The 18,084-nt window shown below is 32.6% G+C and overlaps 3 protein-coding genes across 4 annotated transcripts; all 3 read right to left on the bottom strand.

Annotated features, from left to right (window-relative positions):
• Positions 1 to 590: 590 nt before the first annotated feature.
• Positions 591 to 4,224, bottom strand: LOC106767602 (probable receptor-like serine/threonine-protein kinase At5g57670). Of its 2 annotated transcripts, none has more exons than XM_022782968.1 (10): positions 3,696 to 4,224; positions 3,368 to 3,486; positions 3,101 to 3,219; positions 2,878 to 3,005; positions 2,392 to 2,787; positions 1,962 to 2,216; positions 1,706 to 1,863; positions 1,378 to 1,593; positions 1,103 to 1,252; positions 591 to 1,009 (listed from the first exon to the last, which is right to left on the bottom strand). In XM_022782968.1, exons 1-10 carry the CDS (start codon positions 3,826 to 3,828, stop codon positions 863 to 865), a joined length of 1,821 nt encoding a protein of 606 aa, XP_022638689.1. In that variant the 5' UTR covers positions 3,829 to 4,224; the 3' UTR covers positions 591 to 862. The 2 variants fall into 2 exon arrangements, with proteins under 2 accessions (XP_022638689.1, XP_014508011.1); XM_014652525.2 differs by having other exon boundaries at positions 2,392 to 2,784; positions 3,696 to 4,223.
• Positions 4,225 to 7,508: 3,284 nt separating this feature from the next.
• Positions 7,509 to 8,976, bottom strand: LOC106766490 (PTI1-like tyrosine-protein kinase At3g15890). The gene is made up of 4 exons (XM_014651214.2): positions 8,889 to 8,976; positions 8,615 to 8,765; positions 8,284 to 8,546; positions 7,509 to 8,190 (listed from the first exon to the last, which is right to left on the bottom strand). The coding sequence occupies exons 1-4, from the start codon at positions 8,933 to 8,935 to the stop codon at positions 7,509 to 7,511; spliced, it is 1,143 nt and encodes a 380-aa protein (XP_014506700.1). The 5' UTR covers positions 8,936 to 8,976.
• Positions 8,977 to 16,029: 7,053 nt separating this feature from the next.
• Positions 16,030 to 16,886, bottom strand: LOC106766955 (protein GLUTAMINE DUMPER 2). Its single transcript, XM_014651756.2, has one exon. The coding sequence runs from the start codon at positions 16,790 to 16,792 to the stop codon at positions 16,298 to 16,300; it is 495 nt and encodes a 164-aa protein (XP_014507242.1). The 5' UTR covers positions 16,793 to 16,886; the 3' UTR covers positions 16,030 to 16,297.
• Between the last annotated feature and the right edge of the window lie 1,198 nt (positions 16,887 to 18,084).

The raw sequence follows: 18,084 nt of genomic DNA, 5'->3' as shown, positions 1-18,084 counted from the left end.
TGAATGGTAACGCTTCATGAATGCTTGTAACTTTTCATTAATGATAACTCTTCATTAATAATTGTAACTCTTTATGTAACTTTTCATGAATAATTGTAACTCTTCAAGAATCTAAAAATTGTCTCTAATACTCTTAAATTCCAACAAAAACCGTGTAAAATTTTTTTTCTAGGGAAAAAAATAAAACAAATTCATAAAAAATAAGTCATAAAAAATATTCATTCTAATTTACGCACAAAAGAGGAGATTATCTTAAAAAAGCACTTTTAATATTTAATTAAATAGCAGTACGCTTGAGATTTAAACTTTTAACTAAATAGTATAAATTATATCTTCCAAGACAACTCGTATTTGATAACAAATCTTTTCTTGTTCTGAAAAATTATATATTTTTGTGAAAAGTGTTACAAAAACAGCACATTCACCTATTTTTTATCATAAATAAAAAGGATGACAGCAGCATATTTATGCTAGATATATTTGGAAAATTGTGTGATTTGTTTTCATTTGCCTTTCTATTCGAACTTTCTCTGAATGTTTTTCTCTGACTACCTTACATCAAAACAAAACAAAGACAAACTATACTTTTATATACCAAAACTGGACACAGACGAAAATGTCTCTGGTATTATCAGTATTTCCCTAAAATCTTCACGGAAATAATAATAATATTCTTACGCTCTCCCTCCACTGTTCAATCCCCCAAAAAAAATATTTTCTCAACCAATTCAAACTGGACTAAGGGGTACACAAACAAACTAAAGAAAATAATCGTATGATAAATTACACAAATAAAAAACCAAAAACCTAAAATATAATGTATGATGGAAAGAAAATTGAAACTGAAGCGTACATTTCATTCTCACAAATAATCCTCCAAAGATAGGTCTGAGGGTACATCATATCCGAAAACCATAGAGTAATCATCCAATTCATCAGAGGTGAACTTTGGGATCCTCCAGCTTTTTCCAACCTCACTGTCTTTTCCACTGGTTAGCAGCTCCAACACCTGTGTAAAACAAAAAACAAGGAAAAACATAAAATAAGTGTGATCATGTTGAGACCTAGACAAATTCAAACATGGCCCTTATTGTTCATTCACCTCGCTCATTGGGGGACGCCACGTGGCAGTTTGTCTCACACAGTATGAAGCCGCCAGCACTACCCTGTACAGTTGCTCTCCATCATATTTACCTTCCATTCTTGGATCAGCAAGATCAACAATGTTCCCTGATTCCATCAGAGGCTTTGCCTATATGTTGTTATAAAACTTTTTGTCAATGTCTTGCTTAACCAATTTATAGATGCATACTTTCTCTTGTAACTTTATCATGGAACATACAATTCTACATTAATCTCTTTAAAAGGTATGATTACCCATAAGAGAAGGTTCTGTTTTGATGAATCAACAGGTCTCCGTCCAGTTACAATCTCCAAAAGTAGAATTCCAAATGCAAAAACATCTGTTTTCTCATCCACGATTCCATGCATAAAGTACTCTGGCGCTAAGTATCCAAATGTGCCCTCTACGGGGATTACAGCATGGTGAGTCCACTTGTTAGGAAGCCACTTTGCAAGCCCAAAATCAGCAATCTAAATAGAGAATGAAAATTTTAAAATGTAAGTTGATTGATTCGAACCACGAGAAAACAATGTTGTTTATCCGGTTCCAAAATGTTTGTATTTGATTATATTTCTATTCTACCTGTGGTTCATAGTCAGGACCAAGAAGAACATTAGAGGCTTTAATGTCACGGTGAATTATCCGGTGTTTGCAACATTTATGAAGATAATGGAGACCCCTTGCAACACCAATGGCAATTTTGTACCTGATTGGCCAGTCAAGTGAATCTCCTCCTTTGCCTGATAATGATTCCAATGCATTTAATCTCAAATGACATAACAAGCAATTCTTGCTTAAAAAATAAAACGGAACTCTGGAATACGAGGTTCTTTTTTACCATGCAATGAAGTAGCCAAATTTCCATTTTGAGAGTAATTGAAAATCAGATATAGCCCATTTTCAATGCAGCAGCCCACTAAAGTTGCAGTATTAGGATGACAGACATGTCCAATAACACCCAATTCCATAAGGAACTCCTTTTCCTTGTTAGGATCCTTGTTGTCCTTGGCCAACCTCTTCACAGCAATGGTTCGTCCATCTGAAAGATCACCTTTGTATACTTCCGAATACCCACCTCGTCCAACCAAATTATCTGTTGTTTTCATTAAGGAAAAAGGAAAAAAAAATTCCCATCAACACCTATTATTTATTTTATCTATCCTACCATCATTTTTCTCTATTGTTTATTTATTTAACTAGGCTCCCAGTAGCATATAAGATTGTCCAAAAATGATTTTGAAAGAAATCAATAGTCCACAATAACATACCTTGGTGGAAGTCGTTGGTAGCATTGGATATTTGTTCATAGCTGAAGCACTTCAACAAAGGCTGACGCTTTTCACTTCTATAAAAGTTAAAGTTTTTCCTTCTAAATGGTGAAGCAAGGAATGAGACTATGAACCTAAATGAGAACTGTGGTTTAATCTTGGATCGGCTCTTAATCTTAGAATCCAAGGATGGGGTATAAGTGGTGCTTGAGACCCTAGTGCTAAAGGTATCATCTTCTGTGCTGTTTGATTGTCCCTCTAGACCATTTAGTACTGTTCTTGGTGAACGGTTCTGAGCCTTGATTCCTGATATATAATCCTCCAGAACAGGGGAGACACCCTTATCACATTGCTTTTCCTTCTTAAACCGTCTTGAATTTGGTTGTCTGTTATCTACTAGTGAAAAGATACAAGTTACCATATTTAAGAGACTTGTCATCCATTGTAATTTGTATTTTGTTAAATTATATCTGAGAACTGAATTACCTTGACAATGAGTTGAATTTGGTTTGACACTTTGATCTGCCTTACCACGTCTTCCGACAGATACCATTGTGCACCCTTCATGTGCATGCTCAAAGCAATACCTGGCAATTCCTTTAGAACTCCCATTTCTAAGAAATAACAAAAAAAAAACATGAATTTGGTTTGTCTTGCATGATTTTCATAAAGAAAATTGACAACTGCTACTATATCATTCAGTTCATACTTATTAGTTTGGTTTCTTGAGCCACGAATAAGAAGAAAGTCAGCGTTGATGGACTTGGTTTCCTCCACTAAACCTTCACCAACTGTGGAGTTGAGTGCCACCCTTGCCTCCAAATTAACCTGATAATGATGTTTTCATGATAATTCATTTGATTCTAGACTTAACGAACATGTTGTACTCTAATGGCTGTTTAAGATCATTAAAAAATTGATCGATTTTAAAGATAGAGTGACATTTAAAATAGGATATTTGATCCTGGTGAATTACCTGCTTAGACCAACAGGTCTGTGCAAATTCTCCAAGCACAGATATAACATATGCTTTTGCTTGTCTAAGTTGCGATTGCCTTTTTCTGACGGAGACTCGCTTCTTCTTATCCGCAGTAACTGAAATTTAAAAGGTTTGCTGGCTATTACAGCACTAAACATTCACAATATGAATGAATGTATCAACAAATCGTCCATCATTCATGTTAGAATCTTAAGTGTAGTGAATTTCATGAAAACAGCATTGAAGACGTGATAACTTGATAATGCAAGAATAAGTAATAACTGATAAAAGGTGAAGTGATTTGGGTAGAAAAATAGTGACTAACCAAGAACATGCACAGCCACAATGGTATCATTTGGATTGGCCAGAACTCTTACTGCCCATGAGAGAAGCTCCTTGCTGTCCTCTGGGTCTAAGGAGAGGCCAATGAGTATTTTGGCAGGGGAGGGAAGTACCATTTTGAAATGAAAATAGGATAACAGGTTCAGTGAGTGTTGTGAATGTTTGCAGAGAAATGAAATTATTTGTCACACAGAGATGAATGCATTGTGAGCTTAAGAATAAGTAGTGTAAGGAAGAGCATGATTAAATTCAGTTAGGGGTGTGAGGCCAACGGCCAACCTCATGTCGAATTCTTGTTGGAGAAGCATGAAAAGCCTTTAAGAGTGGCAATAGGAAAACTGATTAAACTGTATTTCTCTCTCTGGTGACAATTAAGTGTTGTAGTAGTTGGGTGCTTTGGGGTATAAGCAAAGGTGGTGGGCACATATTTGATTTATCTTGCTATTGAAGCCAAAAATGAAGCTCCCCTTCAATTTTAGTAAGCAAAGTACCTTTTCTTCTTTTATTTTATATTTCTTTCTTTTTTACTTCCATTTGGTGTGAAAGACTATGTGCCTATTTCCCACTCTCTTAAAAAACAACTTCACTCATCACTTCAACATCAATGAAACTTCGAGAGGACACCAACTGTCATCTCTTTTCTGAGTAATGAAGTGGCAACATTTCCCTATAACTGTTTCCCCTACTTCGCTATCAAACTCAGGTTGCCACATAGCCTTCATTATTTTTTTCATGCACAACATTACAGAGAGCTTTATAGTACCTTGTTATGTAGAATTGTAGCAATAAAATATAATCGTTGGTTCTCGTAACATGGAAATTTTCAGAACAGATGGCCCTTCCAGTCTGCTATGAAAGAGTGGATTCCTTTATAATTTTCTCCCTTCCAAGGAAGATAAGGTCATTGCACATCCAATTATTGCTTCTTCTTTTTTTTCTGAACTAGAATTTCCCCCTTCTGAATAAGCATGTGCGACTTTCACTTCAAGATTCGTTAAATAATAATGCCGATTTTACAACTCAGAGGTATAAAAAACATAAAAAACTGGAACATGTGGTGCTATTCTGGCTCTCATTTGGGTTGCTACCAAAACAAAAAAGAAAACTGTACTTTACATGGTAGAAGTCACATTATTTTATACACGAATCAATTAATACTTTCACACGATATACACAACCTTAAAGTAAATGTGGCATATAAAATTGCATTATTTGTTGCTTAGTTATTTGATGAATGTGCTAATAAACGTTTGGATCAGAGACTCAAAATGAAAGTTGTAACGAAGTTCGTCTTTTGTTGAATTGAGAAAACTTTAAATTCTAAGCTAAAATGACAGAAATTTTGCAATTGTGCTAGCATCCAAAAATGGTGCGTAAGACTAGACAACGGATTGGCATACCTAACGTTGGAGCTGTGAAGGCAAGGGATTGGGATTATGGAACCGTCGAGACATGGATAACCCATCTTTCAAACCCCACACGTCGAAACTTTAACAATAGTTTCACCTTACTCTTAAACTCTATGTGGTTCACTTTTTCGGAAAAAACAAAACAAAATTGGAAACATATGAAGAATGCCTTAATTTAAAGCAAAAGAATATACGGTTCAAGTTCGTTAATATATCTTCATTTCAGAAATCCATCTACAATTCAACAGTTATCATTGTTACTCTGATTTAACATTATCAGGACATTGGTTACAATTCTGGTGGAGTTTATGGTTCCAAAGTACTACAAAAAATAACTTAATTGAAAGAATAAGTTGTTAGTTTAAACAAAGAACAAACTCTAACACAAGTTTGAACTAAATTTAAAACATTTTAAGATCGTTTGTTGTTTCCCACAGTTTAGTCGTTGTTTTTTTTGTCATAAATAAAATTCAATAAAGTTTACCTTATCCCGACCTACTAAAGACAGTTTCTTTTAGGTTAATTAGTATTTTGGTTGGTTTCTATATTTTATAAGAATGTAATTTTTTAACTTTTTTTCCAATTTAGTTCACATTTTATTTAAAAGAATTTAATATGGTTTCTTCTATTAAATTGATATTAATACAATTTCAAAGTTGATTACTTGTTATTTTTTTTAAAATAGGACGAAGATAATTATATGAAGAGTTTTTGTCTTTGTCGAAGGTCTTCCTTGTTCTTTGTTTTGAATGACTGATTGGTATAGGGAAGTGATCTCTCTCAAGTCAGAATTTTTCTCTGTAGGCCTTTAGTATATAATGAGTAAAAGTGAGTTTACCTCAACATTAAACCCTTATTTATAGAGTTTATAAGAATCTAACCAATTAATTTACCTCTTAATGATCATTAATGTAAACCTTAATCGCTTAACAGTTGTCGTTGTGACATTAATTGTGTCTTAACTCTGCTCAACGATTGTTGGGACCAAGCGGTCATGAGATGCTTTCTTACACATCAACTGTTCCACTCTCTCCATCAGTTTGTCACTATTCCCTATCTATCAGCTATAAACCTCTAGTAACACTTGTTATTTTTTTTCCTCTTCTTGTCCTTCTACATTTCACCTATGAATAACAAAATAAATCATTATTCAATATCATAAAAAATTTCTTTTTAATTTTGCAAACTATATGAACATATATCTTTTTTATTTTGCAACGTGTCTTACAATTTATGATATTTTATGATTACTTGATTTGATTATAGTATATCAATTATAAAATAAGGTTGAAGACATTTAGATTCCTCTCATGTAATTCACTTTAATGTCTTTAAATACTTTTTAAACTAATTGTAATTACATGATAATATCTAGTTATTGAAAAAGAGGAAAGAGGACTTATTTTTTCACAAAACCTTTGGTTGGAAGGATGAGTGATAATGGAAATAAGATAAAGTGTTTTGGTGGGTAAAATGGATAAAAACAATTAAAAAAAATGAGAGAGATTATATGAACTAACTCTCTGAGTGAGTAAGTAGATTATGATACTGAAAATACTAATATTTGCAACTGTGCATTATTTAATTATTGTTCTTCGAGAATAATTGAGTCATGATTGATTTAAGTTTATTCAATTCCTGAGATCATATGTGAATATAAGAATTTGAGTGAAAATTTAACTTATAACTAATATGTCATTATATATATTTTTGTAAATTCAATGTTTTTGAGTGAAAAGTTAATTTATAACTAATATTTTATGTTTAAAATTGTAAATATCTTAACACTTTTTTATATGTATATGTTAAGTGAGATATTTCGATCTTAACATTAATTAATATTTAGTTGATGGTGCTCATAATAAATATTTATTATTTTACAACTATATTATAATTGAAAGAATAAGAATGGATTGATCAAATAATTATTTAGTATCTTAACTATTTTAGTCAAAGTATGAATTGTTTAAAAAAATATTAAATATTTTAAGATATTTAAAAATTTGATATTAACTTTGGTTCACAAGTATTTAACAACTCGATCGACAATAAAATATCTAGGAATTAGAATTTAGAAGTTGTTTAATTGACATATAATCTAGATTATTAATTATAAATTAATTAAATTAATTGTAAAGTAGTAGTAAAAATTCAAAAGACTCTGGCAATGAATCACTTCTCCGGTGTATGATAGGATTGATGGAAAAGTTTTATAAAAAGAAGATCTGTCTTAAAAGAATAGGATGAAATGATTATATTGGTCATTAGTAAAATTTGGATACTTAGAAGTTGATGAAATTAGCGATAGATAAAAAAGGCTTAAAAGAAAAACAAGTTGATTACAGATATATATATATATATATATATATATATATATATATAAGGGCTTAACCGATTTTCTTGAATTGAGGACGGTTATATGGATCCTTCATGTTTTGGACTTCAATGGCACTGAAAACACCATAACTAGCAGTTGCATCATCAAGTTCTTCATCACTGGGCTCATCATCAAGTGCCAATAATTCTTCAGTGTACTTGATACTGTCTATCCTCGTCACACTCACTTTCTTCTCTTCAGATTCTTGCCCTTTAAGAAGGTTAACCACTCGCTTCATGTTGGGTCGTTTTTCAGGCTCATTCTGCACGCAAAGAGCAGCCACATTGATTGCTTGTTTAACTTCGTTTTCATCAAAGTTTCCCCTCAGTTTTGGATCAACCAGTTCCCTGTACTTTCCTTTGCTTATTAGAGGCTCGGCCCACTCAGTTATTGTTCTCTTAAGCCCACCAGGGAGCTTCTCTATGGGCTTTCTTCCACTCACAAGTTCCAACAGCAGAATTCCAAAGCTATACACATCACAACTTTCCGAAACCTTCCCCCACATGGCATATTCAGGTGCCAAGTATCCCAATGTACCCTTCACACGTGTAGTCATATGGCTAACTCCTTCTGGGATTAGTTTTGCAAACCCAAAATCCGCAACTAGAGGCTCAAACTCTGAATTCAGAAGCACGTTACTTGCTTTGACATCCCTGTGTATGATGTGTGGTGTCACCTCACTGTGCAAGTACCTACCATCAACATCAAATTTTACAATTTCAAACATTTTCAGGTTAAATATCTCCAAAATATGTTATTGTTGAATGGGTGTGCCTGAAACTTACAGAAGCCCTTCTGCAGAGCCTATTGCAATGTTCATTCTCCTTTGCCAGTTGAGTTGCACTTCAACAGCAAACTGGCCATGGAGATGAGATAAGAGGCTGAGATTTGGCATGTAATCGTAAACTATGAGGCGTTGATCATCCCCAACACAATAGCCCCTGAGACCCAGCAAGTTTTTGTGCCTAACCCTCCCGAGAACTTCAACTTCTACAGCAAATTCCATCTCTGCCTTCGAGTTCATTGCTTTCAGTTTCTTTACCGCTATCTGCCATCATATCATTAGACATTAATTCAAACTGAATTTTGCACTATGGCTGATATTTATATTTTTACCTGAAGACCATCACTGGTTCTTCCCCAGTACACGCTTCCAAAACCACCTTCTCCAAGCTTGTTATCATCACTGAATCCGTTGGTAGCCGCATGCAGCTCCTTGTACGTGAATATTCTCCATGAATTGTTAACCACGCCAAATGATGTTGGCCTATGAAAAATTACAAGGCTAATCAGTAAGATTGATGGTCATACCAATAGCCACTAGGACAGCTAATAATTAATTGAAATTATTAACAATGAAAATCAGAAAACAGTAAATGTTGTTACATACACTTCTTCGACCTTCTCTGAGCCACAGCAACTGAATGAGGATCCCATAATCGAAACAATGTGATGGAAAGAAATGGTGAACAAGTTAAGGAACTTGTGTCCAATGAACTTTTTGTCTTTTAAAGTATAGAACAGTGGTTTCGGTCCACTCAAATCGCACGTGCATTTGCATTTACTGCCGGCCGAACGACTTTGGCCGGCTAACCCAAGATTTGACTTTAAGTTTGGTTAAACAATTATAACAAAGGGGTTGGAAGGGCACAGCTTAAAATCATAGATAAATAAATATATATGTATTTGACTAATTGTAACATGAGATAATATGCCCTTTAGATTCCTTCTTTAGCCGCTGTCCTCCAATTGGTCAGACTCAACTGTGTTATTCTCTACAACTGCTGAATTCAAAGTTATTCATGCATCCAATTTTTGTTACCTTAGTATAACCTCATAAATAGAAGCTACAGTCCTGCCACCAAGATTTTACAACCCAATTTTGGCAACACGTAATGGATGATGTTGAATTGAAATATCTACACATACGAAGGTATAAACTCTGATATTTGGTTTGAAGTTTGTTAAAGTCGTGGAGAAAAAGCAGAGTCGTATTAGGATGCCAATTGGAGGAATTGTAAGTTGTGAGTGATCTTGAATATTAGTCAACTTCTCTGATGCATCTGAATTACTAAATGACAATCAAATTCATATGCTTGCATTTGTATCATTTTGCATTTAATTGGATTAATTTAATCTCAACTATTTTTCTTAACTGATTTCTAATGCTTACTTTTTTATTTATGACCAAATATCAAAACCCATTTTGTCTTACCTGGACCATTCTAAAGACAGAACAAAAAATAAATAAAGGCTTTCGCTTCCTGCGTCCCAAATATTTTAAAATGACCATTTCATCCTTTTCAGATCACCTGTTTAAGAAATCTTCCATCACAAACTTTCCATAATTTCGTTTTGGAACAAATTTTCTTAAACATATGAAACATTTTTTGGAATGAGTTCTCTAGAATAATGTTTTTGGAATAAAATTTCCATACATATGACATGCATTGTGAAACAAGATTTTCACAGGAAACATTCAAGAACATGAGATACCTTCAAATAATGAGTTTTTTTTTTGTTTTTTTTTTTAAATCAATTTTCCACTATGTTTCAGAAAATATACGTGCAGCATGAAAATATTTTATTTTTTTACTGATACGATAAAAGTGCAAGTAGTAATCATGGGGTACGTGAAGTAAAAGTGGAAAATACAAACTTTTTTAAAAATTGGCACATTTGGGTTCAGCCATCAGAATGGGCTGAAATACTTTGTCAAGAACAAAGATATAGTGGATCAAGAACACTGGTTTATAGCTTAAAACTAAACTGACATTTCGAATTTCAGCCAACCATTTTTAACACATGTCCTAGGTATAAATGTTTTGCTTATGTAGTATCGATTTTCTAAAATTGAAATTTGGTTTCAAATACAATTTATGAGTAAACTTAGCCACAACTCTACATTTTCAACCTTATTTCAAAGTGGTTTTTTTTTTTTTTTTTCATTGCAATGCTAATTGCAAGTAAACAATATATGGTAAACAACGTAGGTCACACATCAATTCATATCTTTTTTTTTCTTAATGTTTTTTAACTAAAAAATTGTTCACTATCAAATCAATATCGTGTTATGTGTAGTATTAGTGTCTTGTGTTAGTTTCAAGTATCAAGTCAATATTGTGTTATATATTTAATTCAGTTTTTGTGTTTTTTCAAAATTGAGCAATTTTTTTTTCTCCCATTTAAAATCAAATTCAATTTTTATATAAATGTTATAATGAATTTTTATTAAAACATACATTTTTATTAGGATAATGATATTTAGACAATATTTTTTTGACAACATTTGAACATTGATTATGTGTCAATCTGTGATTGGTCCTAAATTACCCCACAATCAATAATAATAATCATAAACATTATTATAGTAATTTAGGACCAATCACAGATTAACACGTAATCAATGTTCAAATGTTGTCAAAAAAATATTGTCTAAATATCATTATCCTTTTTATTAAATATTTCTTTGATTATTTTTAAAAAGACTCTAACTATATTATTATAATATAATTATTAGGGTTAACAAAATAGGTTTAGACTTTGTTAAGAAAATATGGTTAGAGTTAATTTAAAATTAGAAGGAAATTTCTTCATTATTTATAAACTAACTCTAAACCTATTTTGGACATGCAGTAAAATCAAACATAAATATAATAATTATGTTATAATAATATAATTAGAGTTGTTTAAAAATAATCAAAAAAATATTTAATAAAAATATGAATTTTAATAAAAATTTCAATATAAAATTTATATAAAAATTAAATTTGGTTTAAAAAAGGATAAAATTGTTTCATTTTGAAACAGAATTAAGACTAAATTAAGCAAAAGTAACAAAAATTTAAACTAAATAAATATAAGATATTGACACATGACACTAATACTGAATTGACATGTGACACTGTTAGTGATACATGAAACTAAACTACCATGTGATATGGTGCTTCTTTTACATGGGAACAATTTTTATAAAATTAAAAAAATCAAATTGAGAAAGTTAAGATTTTATTAAACACAACAAAAAAACTTTGAATAAACACAATAAGTATAACTAACAAAGTAATATTTCAGCCTAAATAGCTTTTTGAAAAAGAAAGTGAAAGATGGATCACAGGTATTAATAAAGAGTGAGGTAGATAAAAGTGAATAGAAAATTAATAAAACAAAAACATAAAATTTGACAACTTAAAAAACATAAAAAGTCAAGAAAAAAAAATATATGATTGAAATGCGATTTAGATTAAAATTATGAACTAATAAATTAAAAAAAAAAATTAAAGATGAAATTTACGCCAAAGTAAATAACAGCAATAATTATAATAGAATATTTTTTTAAGCATGTGACCGTTTGGACTGGACGGGAAAAAAAAAAGAAAAGTACAAATATGAGATTATTTGTATTGAGAGAATAATAAATAAATAAAAAATTGTAATAGATTTAACTGATATGATTAAGAATAAATAAATAATAAAATGAATCACAAACAGTATCTTTAATTTTATTTTAACAAAGAATGGATTTTAATTAAATTGAAATATGACTAATTAATTATGAAATAATTAATTGATGAATTTGGAAATAATATAAAAAATTCATGCAAAATTTGAAGTTAAATATATTTAAATAATTAATTAGAAATAATGTAAAAAGAACTCAACTACAATTTTTTTAATGATATTTCATAAAGTAAAAAAAGTATTTCATCAATAAATTAGCATAACATCTTAATGTTATCATATCTGTACATAAATACTATAAGTTATATAAGTAAGAAATAAAAATGAGGGTATAACTGTTATAGATTATGTTGGATTGATTATCTGTGATCACAATGATAGTTTATAGTTGGGAATGTTTTGATTTGACGTAAGTAGCGAATGAATTGGCGAAGCGGAATTATTGGTACCTTCAATCCACAACTTTCTCTTTACAACAGAACCGTCACCCACAGAAATCTCCACACATCATAACCAAGTGATTTCTTTCATTATAATATATTTGAACCTTGATGTAATCACTTCAATTATTCACCATCATCGTCAAAGATTAATAAAATCGAATAAGAGAGATTAATTAATTAATTAATTAATTAATTTGACGTTGGGTACCCCATGAGGATGAGACACGCCATGATTAATAGCAACAAATAGGTGGGTGGCTGCTCACCCTATTGCAGTTTACTATTATGCCATTTTGCTTTGTGCTGTTCAGGCGTATGCAAATATAGTTTCTCTAGTCACATTTTGCTATTGTGGGAAGAACTTGGTGCCACCATCATAAATATAGATTGACCAATCATATATTCACCAACATTGGTGAATGATCTTAATCATCACGCTCAATTACATCTACGACTATGAATAAATATGGATAATGGAATCACGAGTGAATGAAATAAATAGTTACATGACGACATCATTATAGATAAGGAAAGCTGAAAAGGGTTGCTTCTGCATATGATAATCATATCAAGATAGCTGTCTTACTAAATTTTACCCTCCATGACCTTCACGCTCTATACATAGCAATAAGGTATGGTTGGATTTTCGTTTTCTTTCTTTTGTTTTCTTTTCATTCATACCATATATATGGGCATATCTGTAACAAAGCAAAGATTTGTTAACAGACAATTTCGTGGCATCAGTGTCATCAATGAAGCCTTAACAACAACAAAAACATCAACGAGCGTTATGTGATTTCATGCCCATACAAGCTAACACCAGCTAGCCGCATAGGACCATATTAATCACCTTAACTTCCCCTTGTTGTTATCACTAAATATAGATACTAGTTACTTCCTCTTGTAAAGTTTTGCTTCTTTCATCCCAATTCTTAAAATGGCAACTTTATATATACAGATAAAAGATAATTAACTAGTTTTTGGAACACCACTTCAAACTAAAAAGCTGACTCTCTATCTCTCAACTGAAGTTCAACGACTGAAATCATTATAAATATATATATATATATTCTTTATACATAAGGCAAACAGAGGCAGCCAAAATTAATCCAATGATGTAGTGTGGGACGTATTAATTTGAAGGTAAAAGTGGAGCCCATGAAATAATTTGATCATATCCTGTAAAAAGGGCACTATTTAACCTCATGGTTTTGAATTGAAGGTGAATTTTCTTAATTTCGTAAGTTGTAAAGGGGGGAAAATGTGACAGTGAATTTCTTGGAGTCGGGTATAATTGTTAATTTCAAGATTGGTTTTTTTTTTATTATTTTTTTTTAAGAGGCACCATCACTTTCCCTAAATCCTATTTTTAGAGCAAAACAGTTACCAGAATATGGCACCAGCATTCATTTGTCGACTATATAAAGCATTTTGTTTTATGTGTGCTTGTTCGTTTTCTTATTGTGGAACCTATTTTAATACTACACGGAAGCAAGTTTTGGGTATCTTTTTTGCTTCATATTGGTATTGGTTTAAATTTCGATTTCGTAGAGTTATTGCGGCAGTGTAAAGAATGGGAGAAGTTTAAAGGGGGTTTAATTTTGTTACGCTTTCAATAGTTAGGCTTAGGCGTATAAGTATTAGAAATAATTAAGCATTAAGCGGAGCTTGAAGATTATTGGTGAAGGAGTACATCAAGGTCTACCCTATAAAAGGTATGGTGCGCTACACTATGCAATTGGAGGACGCATTTTCCATGTAAAAAAAGTTTTATGAGCTCAAGTCAAACAACAATGGAACCGTTGTCATCATCTTTTTATCTATTTTCTTTTCGAGGCTATCTAATAATATAATTAACCCAAATAAATAAAACATTATCTTTATGCATGGTGTTACTTTAACGAAAGCAAGGCCAGAAAATTTCCCACGTACAGTTGGCAACTATTATAATTGCTTAAGGACACAGTGAACTCAATCTCACCTATTCCGCATTATTGTACAAAGATTCCTCTATTTTTCTTTTTGTTTTGGTAGAAAAATTACAAGAATTAAAGGATTATGTCTCTATTTTATATTTTCTCTCCACACTTTACCATTAACTTTTTTGAGGCCAGGCATTTGTGGTTTCCCTATATGAATATAACAACTAATATCACTTTTAAATACACAAACACCATTAACATTACCGCAGAGTAATTTCTTTTATTGAAAAATGATTGTATGAGGTAAAAGGAGTAAATATGTAGTAAGATTGTTTGAAAGTGAGTGAATTATATAATTGTTCGTTATTTGGTGTGATATTCCTGTACAATTGTCTCTTTAATAGTGCCATTAAATTCATTTCTTCTGTCGGTGTATAAAGTCCCCATATACATGATTAAATGTTTCGTGCCCCATTCAAATTATATAACCACCGGTTTAGGCCATCATAATCAAATGCACATCTCTATATATATATATAAATTTTGTGATTGGTTCGTTTTAATAAAATAATATATGTAAATTTTGTGATTGGTTCATTTTAATAAAATAATATACATAATCGATAAAATAGTACACATAATTTTTTTAATCTATTATTTATCTATAGATAGAAAAAGGCTAAAATGTATACATTTTTAGGTAAAGAAAGGAAGGGAACAAAATTAATGATAGGTGATACACATTTATATTTATATTTAATGTATATTAGAAATAAAAAATAAAAAAGTTAGAAAAAATAGTGAGATACATATAAAAAATTTATATGTATCATTGTCTAATTTCTCAAAACAATAAAGGAAAACAGTACCGTACAACTCAATTTGAAAAAGTAATAAGAGGAAAAAAAAAAAAAAAAACTGGTGTACTATAATATCGCTTGATATACCTTTGCAAGTACCAATACCAACTATTGTGTTTAGTGTTTATCGTGATTTTTGCAGACACAGCATCGACATGCATTAAACCCACACTACCGTCACCCTTACCCCACTGCTTCAATTCAATGCCGGGAAAGAATATCAATCAATTAAAGGACCCAATAAAAAGGTTATTCCACACCTCACGACAACAAAAAAAGTCTATAAAATTAATAAGAAAATAGTATAAAAATTATAAAACTGAAGAATTCTAGAAAGTAATAAAACCGGTCCAGATGCAGCAAGGGGTAAGTTATGAAAAATGTTTTAACAACAAAACCATCATTCTATAGACCATAGAATAATAGTGCAAGAGTTCAAAACAGCTGCGGTTTGAGCATTTCCAGGAACCGTTTTAATCTTTAACTTCTGAGTAATGCATGTCGCGAAAAGAATAACCCAAAATGAAGAGTAATAAATGAATGAAACTGAAGTTAAAGTTAGTTCCTCGAGGAACAGTGCCGCCACTGCATTTCACAACTTCTTCTCGCCGCATCAGACACGTCACACTTTCCTTCTTCACAATACAGGAAGAAGACATTTCCCACCTCTTCACGTCTTACAATCAATCAAATAACAAAAACAAGACATCTGTTAAACTCTCTCAAATTCTCTCTGCCTCGTTTTATCTTTTTGTTGGTTTTGTCCCCTTCTGTTTTGTTCCAGGGGCTAACAAGCGATCACAATTCACCGATATAATAATCTCAATGGGAGAAAACGAAATCCAAAAACAGAATTTCTGAAACAACAAGAGAATCCATTCTAGTTCCACCTCAAAGAATTTACATTCCCGAAATAATGTACAGAGGAGAAAAAGAAAAGGAGAAGAGAACCGGAATCCCTATGTTGCCATTCACTGCCAATTGTTGAACATGCAACCTAACTACCCAGAGAGGCACCCAAAATTCAGAGGTGTCAAGAGCTTTGCTTTTAGCACGAAAGCAATCTCGGATACCAAACAAAAACCCCCCAACATGAGCACACGTTTGGATCGATCAAGGGTTCTGATCCGTCGAGGTTTCGGTGGTCCCGCTCTCTGTACTTCCCTCTTTGACGGACTGTGCCACTTCCAGCGATTTTCGCGTCTCTTCGCAGGTGCAGGTGCTTGTGTTGTCGCCGAAGGAAGAGGACCTGCTAGTGCCGCAGCTTGAAGAAGAAGAGACGCTCGGAGTGGCCAAGAATGTCGGTTTCTCTTGGCCGGCCATGATCACCAGGATCTTCTCCTCGTACGGTCTCTGAGGTTTCTGGTCTTGTTCCGCTTTTCCCTCGCCAGCTTCCAGGTCCCGTTCTGTTTCCCCGTTCCCTTCAAGGTACCCGGAGAGCTTCCAGTAGGAGCATGCAAGGATCAACAGAGCGAAGGCTATGAGACCCAGCATCGCCGCTAGCCCCCCAAATAGGTAGGGAACCGGAGAATGCCACGGCGAGTGCGGTTGCTGCGGAGAAACCGGGGCTCTGTCACCAACGTTCATGGGTTCTCTGTATGCAGCCATGTTTCTAGAAAACAGAGTAGAGTAGAGTGAGAAGAAGAAGAAGAAGAATTATTGCGGGAAAGGAAAAGAGAAGAAAGATTGGGTTGGGAGGTGGATGGTGGGATGGAAAGTATTTATAGAGAGCCGAGAAAGGTTTTTGATTAGTGTCGTCATTTTTTGGTGAGTAGGAAGGAGCAGTGGGACCCACGTGGGGTGTGTGGGGTCACGTTTTCTGAGTTTCCCTCTTTTATTTATTTTATATTATTTTTGGGTTGTAGAGGATAGGATTATGATTTATTTATGATGGCAAGGAATGCGCACTCTGGATGAACTGGTCATGTCAATTTCAATTTGTGCAGAGGAGACGAATATGATCCCCTTCCATGTTTCGAAACAAACAAACACGCAAATAAAGGAAAATAATAATCAAACCAATTTCAATTCCCTTCTGCATATTCATATTATTCTAATGTTACAAATAAAGTAGCTGAAAAAGCTGCAAGATCAACAGTGTTTTTAATTCTTTTAAGTGCGTCTATCGGTTGCCGATAAGATCGAGGGATACACCCACAATTTTCCCCTTCTCTTCCACAACTTCGCTATCACTTAAAATAACCTACATATTATGCTTGCATCATTCACGATATTCACCATATTGCTCATTGGAATCTGCTAAACTTTATTTATAATCTTTACAAATCAACAAAAAGAAAAATGCCTCCTATTTTAACTCCAATATCGGATTTCTAATTCCAACCGGACATGCAGATTCCGACTTCGGAACCTTCTCATTAGCTCTTTCACAATTAAGAATTTAACGTCCAAGAATAATATTAATAATATCAAAAAGGGGATTCCATCATTTTCCATACTTAATCTCTTGGGATTAGATGTTTATCTAACTATTTTTTTTATTATTTTTTTAACTGAACAAATTAAATGGGATGCCAAGGGTGGGTACGATACCATATTATTTATGCATAATATACTGTTATTTTCGGAAAATATTAATGTAATGCAACATAGGACCATCTGACATCATACGGATTAAGATCGGCCCCCGATATACGGTAAGGTTACTGTGTATAGCACCTGATGAGTTTGAGACAAATCATATGTGCTCGACTCTACCGTACTCTGATCATAATTCTGTTTAAGCCGTTGGATTATAGAATAAAAGAAGAGGAGACTCACTGTAGTTCTCTCAAATTATTACGTACTAACCAATCAATGGTTTGGATTGGTTTTACAAGAAAAGTGGTTCAAAGGATCTGATGGAGCGTGAACATATGGCATTTCTGAAATAAAATATG

This window comes from Vigna radiata, chromosome 7 (assembly GCF_000741045.1).
Source record: "Vigna radiata var. radiata cultivar VC1973A chromosome 7, Vradiata_ver6, whole genome shotgun sequence".
Lineage (NCBI taxonomy): Eukaryota > Viridiplantae > Streptophyta > Magnoliopsida > Fabales > Fabaceae > Vigna > Vigna radiata.
This window is presented reverse-complemented; position numbering and strand designations above follow the sequence as displayed.

Excerpts from the sequence above, each read along its gene's own strand:
- LOC106767602 (XM_022782968.1), bottom strand. The coding sequence starts at position 3,828 with ATGGTACTTCCCTCCCCTGCCAAAATACTCATTGGCCTCTCCTTAGAC. Across the intron at positions 3,220-3,367 it reads AGACCTGTTGGTCTAAGCAG|GTTAATTTGGAGGCAAGGGT; the intron begins GTAATTCACCAG and ends CATCATTATCAG. Across the intron at positions 2,217-2,391 it reads TACCAACGACTTCCACCAAG|ATAATTTGGTTGGACGAGGT; the intron begins GTATGTTATTGT and ends TGAAAACAACAG.
- LOC106766490 (XM_014651214.2), bottom strand. The coding sequence starts at position 8,935 with ATGGGATCCTCATTCAGTTGCTGTGGCTCAGAGAAGGTCGAAGAAGT. Across the intron at positions 8,766-8,888 it reads TCAGAGAAGGTCGAAGAAGT|GCCAACATCATTTGGCGTGG; the intron begins GTATGTAACAAC and ends AATTTTTCATAG. Across the intron at positions 8,191-8,283 it reads GGCTCTGCAGAAGGGCTTCT|GTACTTGCACAGTGAGGTGA; the intron begins GTAAGTTTCAGG and ends TGTTGATGGTAG.
- LOC106766955 (XM_014651756.2), bottom strand. The coding sequence starts at position 16,792 with ATGGCTGCATACAGAGAACCCATGAACGTTGGTGACAGAGCCCCGGTT.